The 25840-nt window shown below is 46.2% G+C and overlaps 3 protein-coding genes across 3 annotated transcripts; 2 read left to right on the top strand and 1 right to left on the bottom strand.

Annotated features, from left to right (window-relative positions):
* Nucleotides 1–1507: 1507 nt before the first annotated feature.
* LOC120686871 (DDT domain-containing protein PTM-like) lies at nt 1508–9398 on the top strand. Its single transcript, XM_039969065.1, has 10 exons — nt 1508–3308; nt 3424–4095; nt 4212–5346; nt 5824–6112; nt 6201–6325; nt 6403–6863; nt 6959–6987; nt 7120–7806; nt 7897–8915; nt 9006–9398. The coding sequence occupies exons 1-9, from the start codon at nt 1852–1854 to the stop codon at nt 8856–8858; spliced, it is 5817 nt and encodes a 1938-aa protein (XP_039824999.1). The 5' UTR covers nt 1508–1851; the 3' UTR covers nt 8859–8915; nt 9006–9398.
* A 685-nt stretch (nt 9399–10083) lies between these two features.
* LOC120686571 (zinc finger MYM-type protein 1-like) lies at nt 10084–12037 on the bottom strand. Its single transcript, XM_039968785.1, has 2 exons — nt 11420–12037; nt 10084–11338 (listed from the first exon to the last, which is right to left on the bottom strand). Exons 1-2 carry the CDS (start codon nt 11824–11826, stop codon nt 10084–10086), a joined length of 1662 nt encoding a protein of 553 aa, XP_039824719.1. The 5' UTR covers nt 11827–12037.
* Nucleotides 12038–16186: 4149 nt separating this feature from the next.
* Nucleotides 16187–17499, top strand: LOC120686175. Its single transcript, XM_039968348.1, has 4 exons — nt 16187–16285; nt 16382–16495; nt 16616–16847; nt 16931–17499. The coding sequence occupies exons 3-4, from the start codon at nt 16626–16628 to the stop codon at nt 17369–17371; spliced, it is 663 nt and encodes a 220-aa protein (XP_039824282.1). The 5' UTR covers nt 16187–16285; nt 16382–16495; nt 16616–16625; the 3' UTR covers nt 17372–17499.
* Nucleotides 17500–25840: the final 8341 nt, after the last annotated feature.

Below are 25840 nucleotides of genomic sequence, written 5' to 3'. Positions count from 1 at the left end.
AAATGGCATGTTGCAAAGTGCCATCCAGGGAGAAGGATATGCATGAACATATCAAGATGGCTTAAAAGTTAAAACCAAAGAATCAAAAATAGGGAATTAGCCTTGAGAGAATTGAAGTTGTTGTGGTTCAGTCTGATCGCAGTTGTACCCTTGAAATAGTCGCTCCTTATATTGTCAACTTGACAACATTATTATGAAAGAAGAATTTAGAGGAGAACATGTATCGAGAGAGAATATTGGTGGCTGTAAATTCAGACACCTTCAAACCAAGTTTCGAGTTACCTCCATATTTTATATCAATCAGAAGGTAAGTTATGGTCTTCACCTTTGAAGCTCATCACCATTAACATATATTTGAGCTATGATTGCTTCGAAGAACTTTGCCTGCCCTAACCTATTTATTGTTCTGACAGGATTTGGAATTCTCGTGGGTTTCATGTTTACTTTTTGACTCGATGATTTAGAAAAATCATGATAAGAATAAAAAGCACCTGCAAAAATGATGCGCGATTCTCCCGCAACTATTATCCAACAGGTGCCCTAGTGACATCAAATAGAAATGTTCGGCCAGTCGGTTATGCTAAGCTAAGCCACCGCAACACGCTCCCTACTAGGGACTTGCAATCTAGCGCCAAAGTTCCATACAATCTATGCGCACACAGCACCCAGTCCACATCATAGTATTTACACGCGCAGCTACAAATTTATATCTGAAAATGAACCGTGTAAACAAGCAATCCAAGAGAGTTGATCACAGGATCGCACATCTCGCGCAGTAGTAGATCTAGCTAGCAGCACCCACCACGGGGCAGCCACGTCGGCACAGCACACCTCGCCTAGTTCCCCTGCGGGAACGCCGCGCACAAAAGCAGCCGCGACCCGCGAAGGGCCAAGGGAGAGAGGTGGGACAGGACACGGGCACCACCAGCTAGCCAAGTCCGGCACTTGTTGCCTTGCGCCCCCCCACCCGCTGCCTGCCCTACCCGAGCAAGCAACCTGACGGCGGCACGCTCCGCTCCCTCCACCGTTTTGAATTTGAAAAAACTCGCAGCAGCCTTCCCTCCACCGCCTCGCGGCCGTCGACCACCAGCGGCCGTCATGCTGGACCTGGCGGTGGAACGCACGCACGCCTGCCTGGCCCGGTCCAGCCAGCTCCCGCGCCGCGGACACGACGAGGCGGGGCGACCACGCGTGCTCAAAACCGCACCGGGTCCCCCCGCCCGCCCGCACCCGCCCCGCCTACGAACGAACGAACTCTCCCGAAGGGGGGAACGGACGAGCCAGGCCAACCCAGCAGTGCGGGTCGGTCCGCACGCGCGCGCGCGCCGCGACCCGAACCCGTACCACCACCCCGTGGAAAGGCGACGCGAGCCGCCAGGGTGGTGCGCGAGTCGGGGTCTGGCCGCGCCGCGCGTGCGGCCCAGCAGCCCCTCGCCTTGTGTGCTCCCGGCTCACGCCCCGTGCTCCACTTCTCCCTTCCCTTCCTTCCCTTTCCCCCTTCCCCTCCTCTCCCACCCATCGTCTTCCTTCCTTGCACCTCTTCACCCCCACAACTCCTCGTCCCGCGGCCGCCACGCCGCCGTACGGTAGGGTCCCGAGCCGCTTCCCCGCTACCGCGTCCTCCCATTCTCGCCGCCCCGCTCCAGCCGCGCGCTCGGGCCAGCCGCCTCCGCCTCCGCCGCGGGATCGGCCGGCGCCCAGATTCGTACCGGGCCGCGCCCGCCCCCGCGTCAGCGCCGGCGCGGCCTCCGCTTCACCAGTCCCGGCGGGACCCCGCCCTGGAGGGGCGCGATCAGCGACGGGGATGGCTCTGTAGGGCGCCCTCGCTAGGGTTTTCGCGCGCCCGGTGCCATGGACGCCGCGGGGCCCCGGGAGGGTTCTGATCGGGCGCCGGACGCCTCCGCCGCGAAGATGGACGGCGCCGCGGTGGGGGAGCCTGCCGCGGCCAGTGAGGCGGAGGCGGCGGGTGAAGGCGCCGCGGCGGAGCGTGCGCGTGACGCGGGGGCCTCGGCGAGCGACACGGGGGTGGAGGCTGGTGAGGGCGGCGCCGCGGGCGGAGAGCACCCCGTGGAGACTGTGGCCGACGGGGTGGATGGGGGTGGTGCTGCTGAGGGTGGAGGACGCTCAAATGTGGCTGCATCGGAGGAGGTGGATGAGGGCAGCATTCAGGGGGGAGTGCAGGGTGTGGCTCCTGTGGTGTCCGAAGCGAAGATGGAGGTGGATGCGGGTGGCGCCGCTAGCAAAGAGTGCTCCGTGGGTTCTACGCTGAGCGAGGTGAATGTGGGGATCCTTCCAGGGCCAGCACCTGATTTAGCTCCTGCGGTGTCTGAAGCGAAGATGGAGGTGGATGCGGGTGGCGCTGCAAGCAAAGAGAACTCTGCAGCTTCTACGGTGAGCGAGGTGAATGTGGGGATCCTTCCAGGGCCAACGCCGGATTTGGCTCCAGTGGTGTCTGAAGCGAAGATGGAGGTGGATGGCAGCTGCGTTCGGGAACAAGAGTGCACTGCGGCGGCTGTGGCAGGAGAGGTTCAGATGGAGGAAGGTGATGGCAGAGTGGTGAACCAAGGGCCTGCAACAATACCTGCCGGGGGCATTCAGGTGAAACAGGAGGTGGGGGAATGCTTGGTGGGCCGCTACATTGGCCGGAGCGTTCCGGGGCATGCAAGGATTCTTATTGGGAAGGTTGCGTCCTATGATAGCACAACTGGGGTCTACAGTGTGGTGTTTGAGGATGGACATGGTGAGGATCTGGGGCTTCCTCAGATCCAGGAGTTTCTCATGTCCGATGAGAACGGTGCATTGGGCATGAAGGTGAGCTGCAGGAAGAGGAAGCTAGACTTGCTGGTTTCATCAGGGAGTGCCTCGGAGGTGAAAGAGCCAGCAAGTACTAGGCAGAGGGTTGATGGATGTGAGACATCTGCCAGGCCTGATTCACTGCAGCATAGTGGGTCTGGCTCGGATATGTCTGAGGATGTTGAATCTTCGAGTAATTCATCAGATTTCACTAAAGAAGATCCATCTGAGCCATGCCCTCCTGTACAGGCCGTGGAGTTGCCTCCATCATCCGGAGACATTGCTGTGCCAGAAGAGTCAATAAGTTATCTCTTTTCTGTTTATAACTTCCTGCGATCATTCAGCGTGCGGCTGTTCCTGAGTCCATTTGGGCTGGATGATTTTGTCGCAGCCATTAATTGCACTGCGCAGAATAACTTGTTGGATGCTGTACATGTCTCACTACTGCAGGCACTGAGGCGGCATCTTGAATCGAAATCTGCTGAGGGATCCCAGCTTGCTTCTAATTGCTTGAAGTAAATACTATATATGTCATCCCCTCATTAACTACCATAATTATTCTGTAACTCTGCTATGTTTCCTTTAAAGAAATTCTGACGATATTTTCACTTTCCCTGGAACTGTGTACAGGTATCTGGACTGGACATTACTGGATGCGTTGACTTGGCCAACTTTCTTACTAGAGTACCTGTATGTGACGGGTTGCATTAAGAATCTAGGGGGGCGGAGTTTTGGTAGAAGCATCCTAGCCACTGAATACTATAAACTTCCTGTTGCCATGAAGCTGAGAGTGCTGCAAATACTCTGTGATCATGTCATTGAATCAGATGAACTCAAAACTGAACTGGAGGACCGAGACGGCTACAACGAGGAGCTGGAATATGAGATGGATTCTGGCGCCCTTTTGGAGGCTGGTTCAAAAGCAGTTTCGACTAGAGCCTCAAAGGCCTCTGCCTACAAAAGGATGAATGATTTACAGAACCTGGAAAGCGCTCCGAATGTAACAAACCCAGAAGATGCAGTAGCAAACGCTTCTCAGGATGGCAACAGTGATGATTGCCGAATATGTGGAATGGATGGGACTTTAGTATGCTGCGATGGCTGCCCATGGGCATATCATTCAAGATGTATTGGTCAAAACAAAGCCTTCCTTCCCCAGGGAGAGTGGTTTTGTCCAGAATGTGTGGTTAACAAGCTTGGATCAACTTCGTCAAGAATTGAGCGTGGTGCAAGAGGAGCTCAAACATTCGGCATTGATATGTGTGGGAGGCTATTCTTAGGAACCTGCGACTATTTGCTGGTGTAAGTTCTTGCAAATTAATTGTACAATACTTCGTGTTTACTAATGATTTGTTCTGCATGACCTTCTACGGTTTATCCTATACTTCCTTTAACATTTGTTCCATGAAATACTGCAGGATCGAAACATCTTCAGATGCAGAGTCTTATGCAAGATATTACAATCATTATGATGTTGTCAAGGTCCTCCAAAGACTTGCTCCCTCAGATGCATATATGGATATATGCAGGCAAATAGAGGAATACTGGAAGCATTTACTTGGTATAGCTCAAAGTGAGAGATCAAAAATAGGTAAAGAAGTTGGTGTGAGCCATACTCTACAATCCGGTATGTTGAGTTTTATTCCAAGAAAAGCAGATGGAAGTGACTGGACAACGTTAAAAGATGGTGGGGACAGTAAAACAGTAGCACTTCCTCAATCCAATGTGCAGCAGAAACTTGTGGCTAATGAGGAACAAAAATGCATGCCCAGCTTAGTTGCTGTCACCGAGAGGAATGCTGAAGTTTGCAATCAAACTCTATCAGTTCAATACAGCATACATAATGCACCCAGAAATGGAGCTTTTGGACCATCTGTGGTATCATCAATTTCTCATCAGAATGGATCTGTGAGCACCATTTCTGCAAAGTGTACATCTTATCAAGGTAAACAACATGTTCAGTCGTTTGCTGAAAGATCTGGAAACATAAGTGGTGGTAAGGCAGCAAAATTGTCGTCTTTTAAACCACAGGCTTACATTAATCTCTACAATCATGGCAACATTGCAGCATCTGCTGCTGCCAATCTTGCTGTCATTACATCTGATGAAGGTAAGGTTTCAGCATCCAAACTGACTGCAAACCCAAGGAAAAGAATGGCTGCAGACAATTCTCTGCAATTGAAAGCATTTTCCTCAGCAGCCGCACAGTTTGTTTGGCCGAGTACCGAAAAGAAGCTTATGGAAGTCCCAAGAGATAGGTGTGGTTGGTGCCTTGCTTGTAGAAGCTCAGCAATTGGAAATAAAAAGGCTTGTTTTCTTAACATGGCCACTGCAAATGCTGCTAAAGGGTCTGCTCGAATTCTCAGTGCCATGCGTGTAATTAAAAGTTCCGATAGCCATTTCCCCAGTATTGTTGCTTATTTAGCCAACATGGAGGAAAGTTTGCGCGGCCTATTAGTTGGTTCACTACAGGACGTGCAGCAGAAAGAACGGTGGCATCAACAACTACAAGAAGCGTCCAACTGCAGAACTGTAATACCACTGTTGCTTGAGGTGAGTTATAGGATTTGGTCAATAATTTTTCTGCATCCTCTTAATTCCTCAATATGCTCCAACTGATATAATATATGACCTTGAATGCTGGCAGCAAGTGGTGGCATTAAATAGATTAATAAATTCAGATTTCTTCTGCAGCTTGAGTACACATATTCCTGCATGCATGTCTGTAATAAAGGAAATTAACTCTAAATACAATGTTACAAACTGGTAAAAAAAATGGGTATGCAATAAAGGGTATTGAAAGAAAGATAAAAGTCATGCTGAAGAAAGTTATTGCCATAAATGGCAATGAAAGGAAGTGAGCCTAGCTCAACTGGTTGGTGTAGGAGTCCTCTTCAACTTGAATTTGGGTGCCTGTTTCTTCTTAATGAAAAAATACCTAATTTCTTCTAGGTTGGATCTCCTTTTTCCGAAATGGCAGTGAAAAAGGAATACAATTGTTATGGCATTAAATTTGCATCTTCTTTGCAGTTGGAAAGCAACATCCGTGGAGTGGCATTTTCTGCAAGCTGGTGTAAGCCAATAGATGACTGGCCTGTGGAATCTCCTGGTCTATCGGCAGGAGCGTCTCGTCCTGCACAATACCAAAAACGTGGGGCTGGTGGAAGACGTGGCAGAAAACGTTCGTTGACATCTGAATCTGGTACTGTTACTGATGATGACAACAGCTGGACTTGGTGGACCGGAGGAAATATTTCAAAACGTACTTTGCAGAGGGGGGCTATTCTATGTTCAACCATAAGAAAAGCTGCTCGCCAAGGTATTGTGCATTAAGTATTACTAGTTTTATCACATCCTTTATCAGTCTCCGGGGTATGAACAAGTTGGCGTGTTTTGTCTCCCACTAGGTGGCAAAAAGAGGATAGCAGGTTTATCTTACTATGAAGGTTCCGATTTTCCAAGACGAACTCGGCAATTTGCTTGGAGGGCATGTGTTGGACTAAGCCAGACTTCATCTCAACTTGCTCTGCAGGTTAGTACTTCTGTCCTGTATTGTAAATAATATTATCAAACCTACTTATCAATGATCCTAATATTCATTTCTCTCAGGTTAGATATCTTGATGCCCACATTAGATGGAAGGAATTCATCCCTCCAGATCAAATTCCTTCAGATGGAAAAAGTTCTGATGCTGACTTTTCTGCCCTCAGAAATGCTGTAATCTGTGATAAAAAAATAATTGACAATAAGTTAAGATACGCACTTAAGTTTCCCAACCAGAAGCATCTTCCTGTGCGCGTGACAAAAAATATCTTGGAAGCAGAAGGCGATCAGGATGAAAATAGCAAATTGTGGTTTTCTGAAAACCATGTGCCACTGTACATGTTGCGAGAATTTGAGCAGAATGCTGGGAGTAAATCCTTGTCTACTCCTGGAATTTCGAGCTCTAACTATTTCACCAATTTCTACCCAAGGCGAGAAAAAGCATGTGTTGGAGATGTGTTTTCTTATCTCTTTCATAAGGGAGAGGTCTATCCCTGCACCTCATGCAAGAAGGATGTTCTGTACAGGTTTTTCCTACTAGCCTTGTTATTGTGATAAACTGATCATACATTTATTCTTTTTTGAGATACTAACTTTTTGTATTTTGGTTGATCGTATGCAGGGATATTGTTAAATGCGGTTCTTGTCAAGGTATGGGTCTATGGAATGTTCTGTAGAATATTTTTTTCCCGTTTGTTTCCTTGTAATATCCAATAAGATAATTGAAGTTTCTGAGCTTTCCAATACTTAGTCACACTTTTGCTGTCTAAAAACAACTTTCAGGTAATTGTCATAAAGAGTGTACATCAAGATCTATTGTTAGTAAAGGAGGCAGTGCTACTTCGAATTTGACATGCAAATTATGCCTCCAGAAGCAGAATCTTATGCTTACAAGTTACAACACAAATGCAAGTTATATCCGGCTTCAACAGAAGAGTACTGGCCAGCAGCAAGTGACCGCTCCCAAAATTGTCTTTAAGGTTGGTTCTTCCCATTCTGCTGAACCTACCCTGAAAGTTGAAGCGCAGCCAGTCACAAAGGTTAAAGCTCAGCCAGCCACAAAGATTAAAATAGCACAGCCACTTGCGAAGGTGGAAGCTCAGCCAATTCTGAATATGAAATCCCAGCCAATTGCAAAGGTGGAAACCCAGCCACTCACGAAGGTGGAAGCCTTGCCAATTACAAATGTGGCAACTCCTAATGACACAAGTGTACAAGCTCAGCCAAAGACAAAAGCTAAGTCAAAGTCAGAAAAACCGAAGAAACCTAAAAAGGTTCAAGTGATCACATATTTTGGTCTCGTATGGAAGAAAAATAAGAATGATAAGGATGATGGAAGTGATTTCAGAGCAAATGATGTAATCCTTAAAAGTAAGGATGGTTTTGGTTCACCAATAAAACCAATTTGTTGCCTCTGTAACAAAACTTATTCTCCGGATTTCCTTTATGTACGCTGTGAGAGGTGCAGAAGTAAGTCTATTAGCATTGTTCTAGCTTAAAGCAATATCTTTTTGTGTTATCTTTCAGCTTTTTTAACATCTCGATATTCCCCGTGTACAGATTGGTTTCATGGTGATGCCTTGCAACTTGAGGATGAAAGGATTGGTGAGTTGGTTGCATACCGGTGCTGTAGGTGCCGAAGGAGAGCCATACCCCAATGTCCTCATTCAGATGATTATACAAAGCCTGAAGCAGAATTTAGTGAACAGACAGTTGCTACATCATCACAATCAACAATGCTATCTAGTGAGGAGACTCTTCCTTTAGCAGATGAGGACCCACTGCTTGCTTCATATGGAATTGTCGAATCGATTAGGGAAGAAGTGGATGCTGATTTATCAACTAACATGGTAAGCTTTGCCCCAGGAAGCAACCAGAAGCTGTTGGTAAGAAGAGCACAAACTAAAACCTGTGAATATCTTGATCAAGCTGGTATACCTGTGGATGGGTATTATATCCAGAATCAACCTCCTGGAAATGGAAACGTCAGTTTCAGCAATATGAATGAATATTCTTTTTCAGAGGCTGACAGCGTGGATGCTTCAGAGTTATTGGGGTGGGGTTTTTCCCAAGGAACTGCATATGCTGATTCCACTGCTAATCACCAATCAAATGACACTAGCTGTGGCAGCTTTGCAATGGACCAGTATGAACCTCAGACTTATTTTTCATTCACCGAGCTGCTTGAAGCTGATGATACACAGCTTGACAATCCATTTGGGATGTCTACTGGTCTGCAAGACGATGTCAACTGCACAGGAAACTTTGATCAACAAGGAGCTGGTTTTGATGATATGTCTTTTATGATAGAAGATGGAGCTTCAAATATGAACTTCCCAACAGATGATCCCTCCCCTACTGTGGTAGCATGTCACAAGTGCCAGAACACCGAGCCACCACCCGATCTCAAATGTGCAGCCTGCAACCTGCACATACACCAGCATTGCTCACCTTGGGATGAAAATGTGCCGCCTACTGTGAGTGGCGATTGGAGTTGTGGTGCTTGTCGAGAATGGCGATGATTAACTTCTGAACTTCATTGCATCTTTTGGGAGTGGCAGCGCCAGCTGAGATTGCAGGTAGATATCTTGGTATTCCATTTATATATGGTTCGGATTTCTGTTAACAGTATCTCGGTTTATAGTTTCTGAGCATGTTTTTCCGTTTAGGTGGAAGGTAATTGTCAAAGTGCACCACTGATCTGGATGAAAATTCTCCATCAAGCTGTTATGATGCACTGCTACTGATTGTTCGGATGCGGTTTGTTATTTGACAAAAAAAAAACTTTAACGACCATACAGTTAGACTACTAGACTAGCAATGACTGCTGCGAAGTTTACACTGTACATACTGAAGGATGGGTCGCCAGAGACCATTTTCCATTCTTTAGAGTTTAGATTGTTTATTTTTTGGTAGTTTTAGAGCTAGGAGATGCTGTTAGCAACGTGGTATATGGTTCAGGGAAACCATTATCATGTAATTGTATTATAAACACCTTGCATTGTTTCCTCGTCTTTTCGGATGGAAAGTGCCTCTTCGTCATGAGGCCTTTCTCAGCCCAAGTGCTTATTATTGCCCATATGAGCCTCAGCATGGTGCGGCGACCCGTGTGATAAATGAATTTTGAGAAGATTGCACTTGTAGTCCTCCTTTTAGTTTGAGTAGTAATTTGAAATGTAACGTTACATTTCAAATGGGAGTAGTATGTTTCCACCACCGCGGCCGACGGCGCCCCGACACCTCGCCCACCACTGGTCGCCCCGTTGCCCACCCCCAAGCTTCTAACTCCGGCGGCAACGGAGTTCGCCGAAGCCCGCTGCACACTAATCCGCTCACCGGCGGTGCGGCGGGCTCGCCCCGCCCACGGCCTCCGTCACCACCCCTCGCCGGAGTTCGTCCCTTCCCCGTCGCCGGAGTTCGTCCCTTCCCCGTCGCCGCCACCACCCGCTGAAATCTCATCCCGTGGCTCTGGGACTGGACCAAGGAGGAAGCGTCGCTCTCGCCGAATCCTTGCGTTCGATCCTAGCGCGCGAGTCGGCGAAACTGGTGACCGACGGGGTGAACCCATGGGCCCTGCGCGTCAGCACGCCCAGCACCGCTGACGAGTCGGCCCCGTGCGTCAGCGGGAGACCGTTGTCTCCTACCTCCGCATCGCGCGGGATGGTGCCGCCGCCGCCGATTCGGCGCTGGCGCGCACCCCGAGGTTTCCTGCCAATAAAGGGGTGAGCCCGTGCGCCGCACCCCTTGTCAAACCCTAGCGCCGCCACCCGCGAGCCCTAGTGCGCCGTCAACATCGCCACCGGCCCACCGCACATCAGCAACTTTTTCAAGTTCAGAACATCCAAGAAACTCTTGAGTTCTTGTAGCACGGTTGACGAAGGATTTAAGTTGATTTGGCAAAAGAGCAAGCTCACCAATATCAAAATCCTCAGCATAAATTTCAACAAGTCTCATAAGTTTATCCACATTGAAATTAGAGAAGGAGTTCTTTGGGTTAAAACAAGCCATACATACTAATAACTCTGAACTGATTTCACTAAATCGATGGTTCAACTCAGTCAAGATGGCATCAATGGCGACAAGAAAAATCTCAACATGATAGTAATGCATGTTTGTTACCTTTTGCTTCCTACGTCTAGATGTCCCTCTGATATTTATTTCCTCATCCATATCCGGCACTTCAATCTCATTCTTCTCACAGAAAGTTTTCACTTTTTTGAGTAATGACTCCCATCCATTTTCTCTTATATCCTGCAAGCTATCTTTCACATCCGTTATCAAATGCATAGCTTCAACTATGTCTTGGTCTTTCCTTTGCAAAGCACGTGACAAAATATCTATCATGCCCAACAATTCTATCATCAAATGCATGATGAACACAAAATCAAAGCTCTCCATTTTTCCAATTAAACCTAAAGCTCCTCCAGTACATGCTGGTTTAACAGAATCTTTCTTGACTATCTCAAGGACATCTATGATAGCCTCCCACATCACCAAAATGCGAAGCAAGGTTTTAAGATGTGAACCCCATCTAGTGTCTCCAGGTCTAGCTAGACCACTTTCCTGGTTTAAACCTCTTCCGGTCATAATCTCACCATTCTCAATCTTTTCTAGCAACACATCATGATGCTTTGCAAGCAAAACATCCTTTCTCATACAAGATGCACCCACAGTGTTGACTATTAAAGGAACATAGTTAAAGAAATCTGCAATATCTGCACTAGAAGTTGAGACAGAAACAACCACTAGTTGCAATTGATGGGCAAAACAATGCACATAGAAAGCATAAGGATTCTCATCACGAATCAATTTCTGCACACCATTAAATTCACCTCTCATATTAGAAGCTCCATCATACCCTTGCCCACGAAGCATAGAGATTGATAACTTACGACTTGAAAGCATACGGACCAAAGTTTCTTTCAATGCAATAGCTGTACAACTCTCAACATGCTGAAGTCCAAGAAATCTCTCCATCACTTTCCCTTCATCATTCACAAACCTGCATGCCATATTTCATCGTGTGTTAGTAAAACTATAGAAATAGAGGTAATAACGTAAGCAAGAAAATGCAACTACTAACCTTAGAATCACTGACATTTGCTCCTTTATTGATACATCTCGAGACTCATCAATAAGCACTGAGAATTTTCTACCACGAATCTCATCCATAATGACACTCATGACTTCCTCTGCACAAGCTTTTGTAAGATCTTTCTGCACATAAGGAGATAACATTTGGCAATTTTTGTAACCTTTTTCATATGCCGCCTTCACTATCTCAACCTTATCTTTGTACCAATCAACCATTTCTCTAAATGTACCCTTGTTAAGCGAAGTAGAAGACTCATCATGTCCACGGAAAGCATCCCCTTGCATTATGAGAAATCTTGCAACATCTAAAGAAGTTGTCAAACGAATCTCATAGCGTTTTTCTTCCTCCTTACCCACTTGAACTAATTTTCTACCCACATTTGTCCTTTGGTTCATAAAGTCTTCACACTTTTGCCTAGCTTCTACATGAGTCTTGCAAACATTGTGCTTATTAAAAGTATTCTTAGCTTTCTTCCAATTCACATAACCTTGATGTGCAAAGACCGAACTACCAAATTTTTCAGGCTTTGACGAATTAAAGAAGAGATAGCAATACAAGCAATAAGCTGCACCTTTGTACTCACTATACTCTAGCTAATCAAATTCATCAAACCAAGTCTTCTGAAAAGATCTAAATTCACCACTTATCCATTTACGAGGAAATATGATATCACGAGGTTGAGTTGGTCCATTCAAAGCATATGCCCTCTTTACTTGATCTCTAATTTCAGGCTGATAATCATCAATTGGTTTGCGCTTTCCAGGATCCCCAATTAAATCTGAATGACTAAACTCCACTCTAGATTTCTTTGGTTCAGATGTGCTCTCATTAGTGTGTGGAGTTGAAGCACTTGAACTTGAAAAGTATGATTGTATAGTTCTTTTTGACATTCTGAAATCTGTCATACCAATCAAATATTGAATCATTGAAAATAGAAATTGAATCACAGATTCACGGACAATGAGACAAAAAACTAAACAAGGATTTAACTGAAGTTGTTCACCTAGTTTCAGCAGTGCCTAATTTCTTGCCTCCGCCTCTCCAAACTCCAGCTCTCCTGATATATGCTAGCGCACTGCTCGGTGCCTCGGTGCAGCTGTAGGCCCTGCTGCAGGCTGCAGCACCGCTGCCGACCTGCCGTGCCGCGCGCCGCGCCTGGCCGCGGGGTGCGGGCCGCGGGCCGCCTGCTGCTCGCCGAGGCCTGCCGCTCGCCGCGCCTGGCCGCGGGGCGCGGCAGGGGCGAAGCTAGAGCAGATCGGAGGGGGGTGCACCACTTCATCTCAAGTACAAGGATATTCAAGATGTTTGAGCACTATTTCATTACTAATTTTAGAGTTACCAAGTTTTAAACAAATACAAAGTATCCATATATGCGATAAGCCAAGAATAATGATGAAAGTTTTAAAAGATCAACAGATTCAAAGTACCGATAATATTGTTAACCAAAATGAAGACAACATTATTGGTTACTTTAGTGTACTTAATGAGAGAATGCAAAAATCATGAACAAAAGATGACTGGCATAACGAAATCCGAACATATGTGATCCACTTGTCCAACATCAAAATCCCACTCGGCTAAAGAAAAGAGAGCAAGCGAATCAATTTTTATACCTATATCTAATAAGCTGTAGGATTATTCAATCAATAAAATAGGTACAATTCAATGCATTATTTATGCCCTTTTCCTTCCATTCTCAAAAGTATTTTCTTCTCACATTCTCTCTATGATTAGGATGATAACTATCAATTTCCCTCCTCATTCCTAGATGCAATTTGATTTTTTCATCCCAATTGATATCAGCTGGACATATATTTCTTGAGCTATTAGCACCATCAATTTCTAGTGATTTCTGTTTAAAAAACCTTTTCATGATTTGGCTATCATTTGTACGAATTAATGAATTTCAGTTGCTTGCTACCATTATATTCATTTAATCAACTAATCAGAAAACTCTAGTTCTACACAATGCAGGACTGCCATCTAAATAAATACTCCATTCATCCCAAATTATTAGTCATTTTGGCTTTTCTAGATACATCGATTTTGCTATGCACCTAGACATGATATATACCTAGATACGTATCCAAAGCTATGCACCTAGAAAAACCAAAATGACTAGGTTATTCAATTTGGAGGCTCAACTTGACAGGTTTCTTACCTTGATTCGAGATTATGCTGCTGTGGCCGCCGGCCAGTCAGGAAGCAAAGCAATCTTGGCCAATGCGTGCTCGGCTACTCCACTGCTAGGGCGCCTAGGAGTCAGCACTCAGCAAAGAATCAGAGAGGGCAAGCGTGCATCCATGGGACTCATGTGAGCTGGCTAGTAGTGGTAAATGAGAAGATGAAACGTCGCTACTTGCAAGCAAGAAAAAAGATGAGGACGAAGCATCGGGCGGCCAAGGAACTGATTTTGGCGTGTGTACTAGTGCGGATCATTCCCTGGAAGCAGCTGGGCGTTTTGTGCTTGCGTGGGCTCATCAAATTGGGCTTCAATCTCGTCAGATGGGCTGGTGGGGGGTGCACAGATTTGGGCCTTGCACTACAAGAAATCCATAAACTTTCGGCGGCTATATTTATTATCGGCGGCTAGAGAAAAAGCCGCCGAAAATTAACTTATTTTCGGCGGCATCAGAACTAGCCGCCGAAAATAAAAAAAACCACCAAAATTAATATAATTTTCGGCGGCTGTAAGGAGGCCACCGAAAATAAGAGCCTAATTATCGGCGGCCTGTAGTAGTCGCCGAAAATTAAGGGGTTATACCCCCAGCCGCCCAGCTCTTCTCTCTCCTTTTCCCCTCTCTCTTCCTTATCCTCGCACCCGCCCAGTTCTTCTCTCTCTCTCTCTTCCTTATCCTCCCGTTGTTTCCCCCGTCGCGCCGCCCGACCCCAACGCCCGCCGCCGGCGCCCCACACCGCCAGCCGCCGCCGCCGCCGCCTCCTCGCCCTCCTCCTCCTCCTCCTCCCATTCCCCCGCTGCCAGCCGCCGCCGCCGCCGCCCCTTTGCCTCTGGCCGCTCCTTCTCCCCCACCACCGCAACCGCCTGTACCTCCGCCGCCGGCCTCTCGTTCTCCAGCCGCCGGTACCGCCGCCGCCGCTCGTTCTCCGGCCTCTCCTTCTCCCCCTCCGCCGCCGGTACCGCCGCCGCCGCGCTGTTCCAGCCGTCGCCCGGGGTGCCTGGAGATAGTGGTGCGCTCTCCACCCCTGGCGCCGGCCCCCATCACCGCCCCCACCACCGGCGCACCACCCCTTGGTTCTGGCCCCTCCATGGGAACCCTAGGTGCACCGGAGATGGGGGAGGGTTGATTTCATGTACGTGCCATCGGCATTGGTTGCGGACGTCCTCAACAGTTCATCCGCAGCAACTGGGAGGTCATCTGCAGAAGTTCATCGATCCGCAACACTTCCAAGGTATAGCCCCCCTCCCCTTGAGATTAGTTCTTCTAATTTCATTTTATTTTAGCTGCATAGTTTATCTATGATGGAATAGAAGTTGGATATGCCTGAACTTAGTTTGGTTAACTGTTGTTCTACTTGTAATCGATCGATTGACAATATTCATAATTATCAAGTAATGTTTGGTTCGAATAGCCTTTAGTACCTTTTAGGTACCTTTTAGGTACCTTCAAAGTAGGTACCTTTTAGTATCTTCCAGTGTTGTTATCGCTCCTGTCGTGCTTTCGGGTATCCGTGCAACTTTGATTTTGTGTTATGTGGCAGCATTTATATCGACACCTGCCGAAAAGTGTGAAATTTAAATAAGATGGACTAGTAAGTTGATAGATTGATTGAGTATACAAGATAACACCAGAGTTCTAATCACCTTCTAACCCAACACCATACTGCATAATAATCTTCATCTGAGTTGCCTTGGCAATGATATCTGAATCTATACGCCTATTTTTTACCACACATAAATGATAGTTTTGAATAACATCGGGTACCTGTTCAAGACCTACTTCATCAACCTGTAAAATGCATGGACATAGTCATATCTGATTCCCATAAAAAGGCTTGATTATTTCTCTATACTAGTATGAGGTAAGAAACTAAACTACAACATTGTAATATGATGACTCAATATTTTTATCATGGTATTCAAATGGAAGAAATAGAATCAAAAGCACGGACATTACACATCTTATTCCAAATAAACATAGACAATGAATCAGTGACGAGCCTAACTTACCGAACTACAGAACTATTAGTAACACTGAGCTTTCACAATTAGTCACGATTTCAGGGGATATGCCAGTGGGTGATGAGTCACCATCTCCTGCTGGTTCCTTGTGGAAATTTGTTGCCACGAGATGGAAAAGGGTCCTGTATCGCAGCAATTATTTGTAGTTCTCTACTAGTACTGAACAGCCTACTTATATCGCAGCAATTATTTGTGTGCTAGTGATTTTTTTGTAACTAAAAAAAGGAAAAGTAATAACCTGAACTTGGCTTTGTTCATTTTTTTTGTATTTGTGATGATTGACCAAGTTTCTAACTAATGATTTGTGTGCTGCAGGTATATAAACTTTCCTATGATGATTTCTAGATTTTGGGTTCAATAAACAATCTGTAGATACATTCGCTGTTAAAAGCTGCTTATTATGTTACTAGATGGGCTGGCCGAGATAAACCACTTTTCACCTAAATAGTTACACCAACCGCACTGAGTATAACATAGAACTGTCGCTAAACCACTTTTCACCTGAATGTCACACAATATTATCAGATAAGAATTCAAATAATAGTACTGACGAAGCGTCCATGGGGCAGTGAAGGGGACAGCAACATAAGGGACCGAGTATCCCTCGAGACGTCAAATGCATGGAATCCCGGTGACTGCTGCTCCACTAACTTGTACGTTTGCGACAAAAGGTCCGAACTTCATTATTAATACAAACAGCCCATCACGCCTATGTTATTGACTCTCTGTTATTGACTCTCTCTCTGCAGTGACCTTGTTCGCAGCGCTCCTGCACGTGTCAAGGTTTTGCGAGCGTTTACTGCTCCTGAACCCCGTCTAGCAGTTAGCTCCCCCTCGTCGTATGCAAGCTCAAACTCGTTCCAGTAAGTTATTTCGTGAATGCTTGACGTGGCCAAAAGGAACTGTTTACATGATGTCCAGAACTTATGATTGTTTTCTTTTTGGGTTAACCGAGTTACATGTCAATGTTGTTTCCATTCCAGCTGTAGGTCCATGGACAAGGTGGAGTTTGACGATGTCACGGACAGATTACTGCTACGTGTCATGAATGGCACTAAGGGGTTCATCTGTAGTGAGTACACATGGGATCCCGTCGCTAATGAATGTGTCCAGCCCTTCATTATTAATGCGAGAAGTGATCTGCACCTGGAAATTTCGTCCACGCAAGTCAAAGAGAGAATTGTCCACCTGCAAGAAAAGTTCCGCCAACACAAGGTGACCACTTCAATGAAGGCCATACTGGTTAATTACTAAAGCTTAGTAAAGTTTTCTAACGATCATGCCATTTGGTGATGCAGAGAGGTGAAGCGAACTTCGGAGCAAATATCGATATTGCGGAAAAAGTGTTCGGGGACCAGATAGACTCTCTCCCACCATCGTTGGAAATAGATGCACCTCGATTATCTATTCCACTATACGAGCATAGGAAACGTTCGTCCACTGATGGAGGTGCAGAGACCAGCAGGCGACCGAGCAAATCTCGTCGTTCTGCTGGCCCTTCCTATTCTAGATGCAGTGATGATGCCATCAGTCCTGAATTTGCTAAGTTGATGGACAGTGAATTTAGTATGTCTCGTTGTGTTGCCAAACTTCAGAGGCTTGGTTTCAAAGACCCAAGACTTTTCGAGGCTATCGATTTGCTAAAGGTTGACCTAGAAGCGCGTGAAATATTCATGACGCTAGCGGACGAGACCGCAAAAGGATATGTCAACCGTCTCCTCGGCGTCGAAGGCAGCTAAATTTAGGAGTTGTGGCTAAATTTAGGAGTTGTATGGGAAGACATTGTGATGACCTGTGAATGTGCTTTGGAGCTTGTAATGAGATTTGGAGCGGTGCTTTGGAGCTTGTACTTGTGTTATGTGAATCATATGTGCTGATGTTGATGTGGGCATTGTTTGCATGTGTGTGTGTTATCGTAGGGATGCTAATTAGGTAGTTGGTTAAGTGGAAGCAAGAAACTTGATGAATGTACTATGTTATCATGGATGTACTGTTCTGGTGATGAATGAGACAATATCCAGTTTGCATGACTGCTTACATGTATCATTAAACAACAATGCATCACTGCTTACGGAAGTAAAAAAATGATTTTATGCTTAGCTTAACCCAAAACAATCATCAAGAAAAATAAAAAATATGCAAATTCATATGATAGATCACATTTAACTCTTTGAACTGTTTAAACATTTCTCGGAAACTGTTTAAACATTCTCCGTTCTCCCTCTCTCCTTTTCTCCTTTTTCTTTCCCGGCCCAACTCCCCTTTCTTCTTCCTGGCGCAGCCCAGCTTCCTGCTCCGGCCCGGCCCGCGCTCTCCGTTCCTTTCTCTCCGGCCCGGCCCGCGCTCTCCGTTCCCTTCTCTCTCTCTGTGGCGCGGACCCCACACGTCAGCGCCCTTCTCCTTCTTCCCGTGTTCTCCTCCCCCCCCCCCGCGCTATCAGTTTTGGATCTCGACTGGCTCCGCCAAGATCTGACGCCGCGGCCAAGATCTGACGCCGCCTCGCCCTCTGCCCCGGCCTCCGCCGCCGGTCGCCTCACCCGGCCGCGGCCCGGCCCCCGGCCTCCCGCGGCGGCGTCCCCGCTCCCGGGCCTGCAGCGCGCCGCTGCCCCCTCCCAGTGCCGCCGCCGCCTCGCCCTCCCGCCCCGGCCTCAGCCGCCGGTCGCCTCACCCGGCCGCGCCCCGGTCCCCGGCCTCCCGCGGCGGCGTCCCCGTTCCCGGGCCTGCAGCGCGCCGCTGCCCCCTCCCAGTGCCGCCGCCGCCTCGCCCTCCCGCCCCGACGCTCCAGCGCCGCCTCACCGGCCCACCCCAGCCCGCCTCACCCTCCTGCCGCCTATTCAGGTCCATGCACTCTGCATTCTCTCCTATTAATCATTTTTTTTTGCTATATTTAAGAGAAATATTGTACTCTGCATTCTCTCCTATTAACATGGAAATTACTTAACAGTAAGTGATTAATATAAACTAGAAACTCTCCTATCAAAAGCATGGTGTATGAGTACAATATAAATCCAGAGGTCAAGCATTTTGGGTGCATCATAGACATGCTAGGTAGGGCTGGACGGTTGAGTCAGGCTGAGCAAATAATAGAGGGGTTGCCTGTGGAGGTTAATGTAATTGTATGGAGGACACTGTTGGGTTGTTGCAGTAAGTATGGAGAAATTGAGATGGGGCAGAGGGCAATAAAGAAGATACTAAACTTAGAAAAAGTATCTGGAGGTGATTTTGCTGTTTTGTGTTGGACCAGTGAGTGTTGGACCAGCTTGTAATAAAAAATACAGGCATATGGTTATTTAGTTGCATTCTAGTGGATATGTAGATGCCAATACATCTGAGAGTGGCGGCCAATGCATAGGTAGCACACAAGTGTCTCATATATAGATGTATAACTTAACATAATTGATGCTATTGCTAATTTGATATCCATGGTGGGTTAAAATTTGCTAATTGTCTATTCAGGGTTCAAATTTTCATCAAATTAGGATTCTGTCCACCGGCACAGCAAGTATGGGTGATGATCGCCGGTGGATGTATGATGGTTGGAATATAAATCAGGCTCACTCAGATGAATGGATAGCTAAGAGTAACGATTTCATCAATCGTGCCTTCTCTTTGTCAACTATCAATAAGATTCGGTGTCCATGTAGTAAATGTCAGAACGCGAAACTGTTGGACAAGGTCACAGTGAGCAAACACCTATGTCGCAATGGTTTCGTGCCATATTATGAAACATGGGTGTTTCACGGCGAGGAATACAGTACAGTTGCAGTACAAGAGGAGGAGAACGATTGGGAGGGCATTGATAGGATGGACGAGATGCTTGACGATATGCAGCAAGAATTCAACCTGAACACTGAGGATGAGCCAACGCCGGAGGTTACTGAGTTCTTCAGGCTCCTGAAAGCTTCGGAAGAGCCATTACATGAACACACGAAAGTGACCTTACTCGCTTTCGTGACCCGGCTCATGGCTATTAAGTCCAAGTTTTTTTTCTCCAATAATTGCTACAACGAGCTCATGAAATTAGTTGGGGATGTCCTTCCGCAGCCTCATATGCTGCCCAAAGACATGTACCAATCCAAGAAACTACTGAAAGGACTCGGTATGCGTTATCAGAAGATTGATGTCTGTCCAGATAACTGCATGCTTTTCTGGAAGGAGCACAAGAGAGAGCAGAAGTGCTTGAAATGTGGCAAAATGAGGTACGTCGAGGTCGTAAATGATGACGGTGAAACGGTGACAACGGAGGTTGCACATAAGCAACTTCGTTACATGCCCATTACACCTCGACTGAAACGACTATTTCTCTCAAAAAGAACGGCCATGCACATGCGGTGGCACAAAGAAGGTGAGCGGGAGAACAATGAAGTGATGGTGCACCCTTCAGATGGAGACGCGTGGAAGGCTCTAGATAGTTTTGATTCAGAGTTTGCCAAGGATGCGAGAAATATTCGCATTGGGCTAGCGACTGATGGCTTCACACCTTTTGGTCAAACCGCTGCGTCCTACTCCTGTTGGCCTGTGTTTGCTATTCCGTACAATCTTCCTCCATCTCTTTGCATGAAGTATGAATTTATGTTTCTCTGCCTCGTCATACCAGGTCCAGAACATCCTGGACCAAAACTCAACGTGATGTTGAAACCCTTGATTGAAGAGTTGCAAGAGCTGTGGAAAGGAATTGAAGCTTACGACAACTTCAAGAAGCAGAAATTCACCCTTCGAGCCGCATATCTGTGGTCGGTTCACGATTTTTTGGCCTATGGCATTTTCTTCGGATGGAGCGTTCATGGCAGATTGACTTGTCCGATATGTGGCCCGGACACTGATTGTTTCCGCCTTGCCTTTGGTGGGAAGATCTGCTACTTTGATTGTCATAGACGTTGGTTACAACCCAGACACATCTTTAGAGGGCAGAAGGATAGCTTTAGAAAAGATACCATCATAAAAAAGGGACCGCCGAAACGTCTATGCGGGCAAGAGATTGCTGATAATCTGAACAAACTGGCCGTAAATGAAGGAGATGGGTACGTAGGATTTGGAAAAGACCACAACTGGACTCACATATGTGGAATATGGGAGCTCCCATATGCTAAGGCATTGATTCTCATGCACAACATTGATGTTATGCATCAGGAACGAAATGTTGCTGAAAGCATCATAAGCACGTGTATGGATACGAAGAACACAAAAGACAATTTGAAGGCTCGAAGAGATTTAGCAGAGATTTGTAACCGTCCAACACTTGAGCTCACTGAAAGAGGGGGTAAACCTCGCGCTCCATTTTGTCTTAAACCCAAGGACAAAAAAGAAGTGCTGAGGTGGATGAAAAAATTGAAATTTCCCGATGGCTACGCGGCAGGATTGAAACGGGCTGTGAACATGAAGACGGGGAAACTTAATGGGTTAAAGAGCCATGATTACCACATAATAATGGAAAGGCTCCTACCTGTTATGTTTCGTGGTTACCTTGATGATGATGTGTGGAAAGCGCTAGCTGAGCTAAGCTATTTCTATAGACAGCTTTGTGCTAAAGAAATCAAGAAAGCTATGATGGAGAAGTTGGAGAAAGAAATACCGGTGCTTATATGTAAATTGGAAAAGATATTTCCTCCAGGGTTTTTTAATCCGATGCAGCATCTTCTTATTCATCTTCCTTATGAAGCAAAGGTTGGCGGCCCTGTGCAGTATAGGTGGATGTATCACATTGAAAGGGCCCTCAAATATCTTAGAGCAATGGTGGGCAATAAGGCAAGAGTTGAAGGTTGCATCGCCGAAGCATTTTCACTTAAGGAGATATCATATTTCTCCAGTGTATATTTTGTGGATGAACACAATGTCAATGCTCCTACAATACGTTACAATGTGGATGACAATCCTCCTACCAGTAACCTCAAAATGTTTCAATGGAGAGGCACAACTTCCAGTAGTAGCAGCACGCCCTACTATCATACCCAAGAAGAACGAACGTCTGCTTTGCTCTACATGTATACCAATATGGAAGAGATGGAACCATATTTCATGTAAGTGTAGCCCGTATTATTCAGGTCCTTAGTCATGTTGCTCTAGCCCTTACCCACTTTGTCTGTACAGTGAGTTTGACAAGCAGAATTGGAGGTCTAAACAACAACCTACAAACAAGCAACTAGTTGCGATGCGACGGCGTGGGATAAACGGAGGACCTAATTTCATCGACTGGTTTCGAACTTATGTACGACCTTCTCCTATTTATCTTCTCCATCCTCTTACATGGTAATGGTATGGTCCAAGTAACTTGAAATTGTTTCCAGTGCACAAGATGTACCGAGGTCCATGATGACTTGCGGCAGCTGTCCTATGGGAGGGTGGTCGTTAGAAGCTATGGGCGTTATGATGTCAATGGCTTTCGTTTCCGGTCAGCCTCATTTGAAGCCGCTCGTCCTCGTGCTGCCACAGTTAACTCTGGAGTTGTGACTAGGGCAGTCGATGCAGAAGGACGAGAAATTAACTACTACGGAATCATTCAAAACATTCTCGAGTTCAGTTTTGTAGGCGACAAGAAACTGGAAGTATTCTTCTTTGATTGCAAATGGTTTGATAGCATTCATGGGATTCGACAAAACCAGTTCGGCATGGTTGAAATCAAACACAGCGAACGTCTATCTGGCAATGACAACTTCGTCCTTGCGCACCAGGTCGAGTAGGTGTATTATTTGTCATACCCATGTCAAAAGCTAGATGCTTGGTGGGTAGTGTACAAAGTGAATCCTCGAGAACGGTTACATACTCCTGCTGAAGCTGCTTATCATATTGAGAACGACAACATTGATGAGGTCTATCAAGAAGAAGAAATGCCAATGTCTTTTGATATCGAGCCTGGTGCAGGACTTGATTCTTTAGTTGGAGGCGGTGACGATGTCACCGTTCTACATAGACGGAAACGACTACCTACCCAGAGAAAAGCTAGGAGGTGTACCGTAGGACGGAGGGGACTACTTGATCGTGATGCTCATGAATTTTGAGGAGTAAAACTTGTTTTGGTAAATGTTTTCCATGTGTTCTTATGTTGCTTAATTATACTTTACATAATTGTCGGACTAACTTCTACTTTGATTCACTTAACAGGATGAACCGCAGGATCAAGGAAGTCGCGAACAGAGTTGTGACCAAGGCGAGCAAGTCACTTTTTCAAGGGAGTTCTTCAAGCAGCACCAGGCGGGAAGCGTTGATGCGATGTCTGCACCCAGAGTTGCAAGACACACCTATTGCGCTTCAAAGATCTGATGATGAAGATGAGGAGTACGAGGGCGGAGAGGGTGGAGAGGAGGAAGAGGGTGGACAGGAGGATGAGGGTGGACAGGAGGATGAGGGTGGAGAGGAGGAGGAGAGTGGACAGGAGGAAGAGGATGAGGGTGGAGAGGAGGAGGAGGAGGAGGATGACGAGGACTCGTTGGGTGGAGATTCGGCCAGAAGCTCCGAATTTATGCGGCTGAGGCTTCGGAAGAGCCACGTCGTTTGCCCGCCTTCGATACCTACACGGCCGGATGACAGGGTGCTGATTATCCCAACTGGAGACGGGTACGAATAACTTTGCTTGTTTAGATTATTTAATTCTGTACATGACGCTTTTTTTTAATTATCTTCGTCCAGCTCGTGGCAGGATACGGGGTTCGACGGCAGAGGTCACCATAGGCAGGTTAACGCCGTCTTGGGTAACCTCTGTCGTTTGCACAACCCGGGAGTTGTGACGAACAAGCACGGTGAGCCTATTGCGTGCACAGCGTGGAAGGACTTTGCACTTGCTCCAGATGCACGGTTTGGAAATGCGCAGGGAGCAGTCAAGGATGCCTTCTGGGTAAATTACTTGGTCTTTTTTTATATTTGTGCCATTTTTATAAATACTGCACTAACAATATTAATTCTGATATTGTAGAAACGTTACCGTGTGGATCCTGCAGACAAGGAGCATGCAGATCGTGTCCTTGATGTCTGTGCAAAGAAGGTTTGCAGAGATGCATTCTCAAATGCAAGACTCCAGGTTACAAATCAGTTCATGAAGACGGTGAAAGGGCTTCCAGTATTCCATTTTCGGCAGTATTCAGATATCTATTTGACCGCAGAGGAGTACCAACAGGTAAAGGATATCCGTGATCAAGTTTACTCATTTACCTTAAGAATATCTTAATTACATTAATATGTGTGCAGGTCCAACTCCTGTGGTTGGAGGACCGTCCAGATGCTTATCGGGCCCTTTGTGTACTATGGGCTTCTGAAGCATTTCAAGAGAAATCAAAGAAGAAAAGACACTGTGCCACGAAGGGTGTCAACCATACGTTTGGAGGCGATGGATACATTCGTACGGCTAAACGAATGGTAAGATAGTACAGAGCTCTTTCATAAACCTATATATAGTTATATGCTACTAATTGCTAAAAGCAAGAAGTGGCAACTGGTGTCGAGCCGTCACCCATCGATGTGTATCTCCGGGGGCATAGGGGACCAGACCCGGCACATCCGGAGGTCCTATGTAGTCAGCAAGCGTCAGACCGATTGGTTAGTTGTTCGCTATTTAGAAATAGTTCTCAAACATTCAAACTCTAAGTTCGAAATTTGTTTTATAATTGCAGGAGATGATTAGACGCCATGGTGAAAACTTCGATTGGCGGAAGGGACCTATTGATCCAGAGGCGTTGCATGCTAGCGGTGGTGGAAAGGCGCATGGACGGTGAGATCACTATCGCTTAAATTGTTTTCTTACTACAATTAAAATTTCATACTTTGAATTTTGAAGGTACTCCATGTTTACTGGGGTGGTCGACTCGAGAGACATTCAAACACGTAGGGGATCTTCCTCTCAGAGTTCGGGTTGTACTTCGAGCCGATATCGCCGCACGGAGCAAGATGCCGTCATCGAGAATCTGCAAGAGGCACTGAGGGCGCAAAACGAGTATAACTTACGGCAGCAAGAGTACCAGAGGCAGCAGCAAGATTGGATTGCTGTAAGTATGATTCCTGAACAATTAGCATTTCGACCATTCCTCACTTTGTGTTACTAACCGGTTGCATTTACAGTCGGTGTTACAGCAGCAGCATGGCCATGGAAATATCTTGCCACCGCCACCACCACTGCCACCACCGCCAGTGTTGCCTGAGTTATATCCTCTGAGACCTCCTGCAGCCGAGGTTCGATTAACTGCCAGAAATTCAGTTTAATTAACCCAATGCTGTTGAATTTAGTTGATTCTAAACACATGTAGTCAATATAGCCGAATCAGTAAATCAATTTCATCTCCTATACACTAGGGATCAGGAGTAAATGTGAGAGACATCAGCCAATCCCCTCCAGCACAAGTACGAAATACACCTAGAGAGGAGGTTAGTTTGTTAGTTCTCAATAGCTATTGGTTACTTATAATTGATAACTCCTAATTTCTCTCTAATACCGGACTTTTCTCCTATTAACAGGATGATCGGGCTACTGAATGCCCCAACATTCTATTCGCTTCCGGAGGTAGCGGGCACAACTCCAATGACCCTCAAATGCCGTGATATATGCCTTCTTTGCTGAACTTTCTTTTGTTACCTAGCTTGTAATGACCTATGAATGTGCTTTGGAGCTTGTAATGAGATTTGGAGCGGTGCTTTGGAGCTTGTAATGAGATTTGGAGCGGTGCTTTGGAGCTTGTACTTTGTTATGTGAATCATATGTGCTGAGATTTGATTATTGTCGTCTATTGTTGCGAGATTGTTTATCTATTGATGTGTGAATGTTATATGGATTATTATCTGTTGATGATATTAACAAAATATGGGTCGTATTTGACCTGGAAATACTTTTATTTTCGGTGGTCTGTACAAAACCGCCGAAAATAAACCTGAATTATTTTCGGCGGATCAGTTGAACCGCCGAAACTTAACCTGGATAATTTTCGGCGGCTACACAGACCGCCGAAAGTTAAAGTGGCGAGGACAATTTTCGGCGGTTCACCTGAAGCCGCCGAAAATTATCAACTTTCGGCGGGGCCGCCGAAAATTGTGCTAATTTTTGGCTGTCCATTTCCGGCATCCAAATCCCACCGAAAATTAGCTAAAAGCCGCCGAAAATTACCTGTTTTCGGCGGTAGTCGCTTATTTTCGGCGGTTTTTGGCCGCCGAAAGTATCTGGATTTCTTGTAGTGTTGGGGGTGCCTATATGGTGGAAAATTGATGGTAATAACTGAATTTTGGTTTGGGCC

This window comes from Panicum virgatum, chromosome 8N, assembly GCF_016808335.1.
Source record: "Panicum virgatum strain AP13 chromosome 8N, P.virgatum_v5, whole genome shotgun sequence".
Classification (NCBI taxonomy): Eukaryota; Viridiplantae; Streptophyta; class Magnoliopsida; order Poales; family Poaceae; genus Panicum; species Panicum virgatum.
Note: the sequence above shows the minus strand (reverse complement) of the source record. Positions and strands in the feature narration are given on the sequence as shown.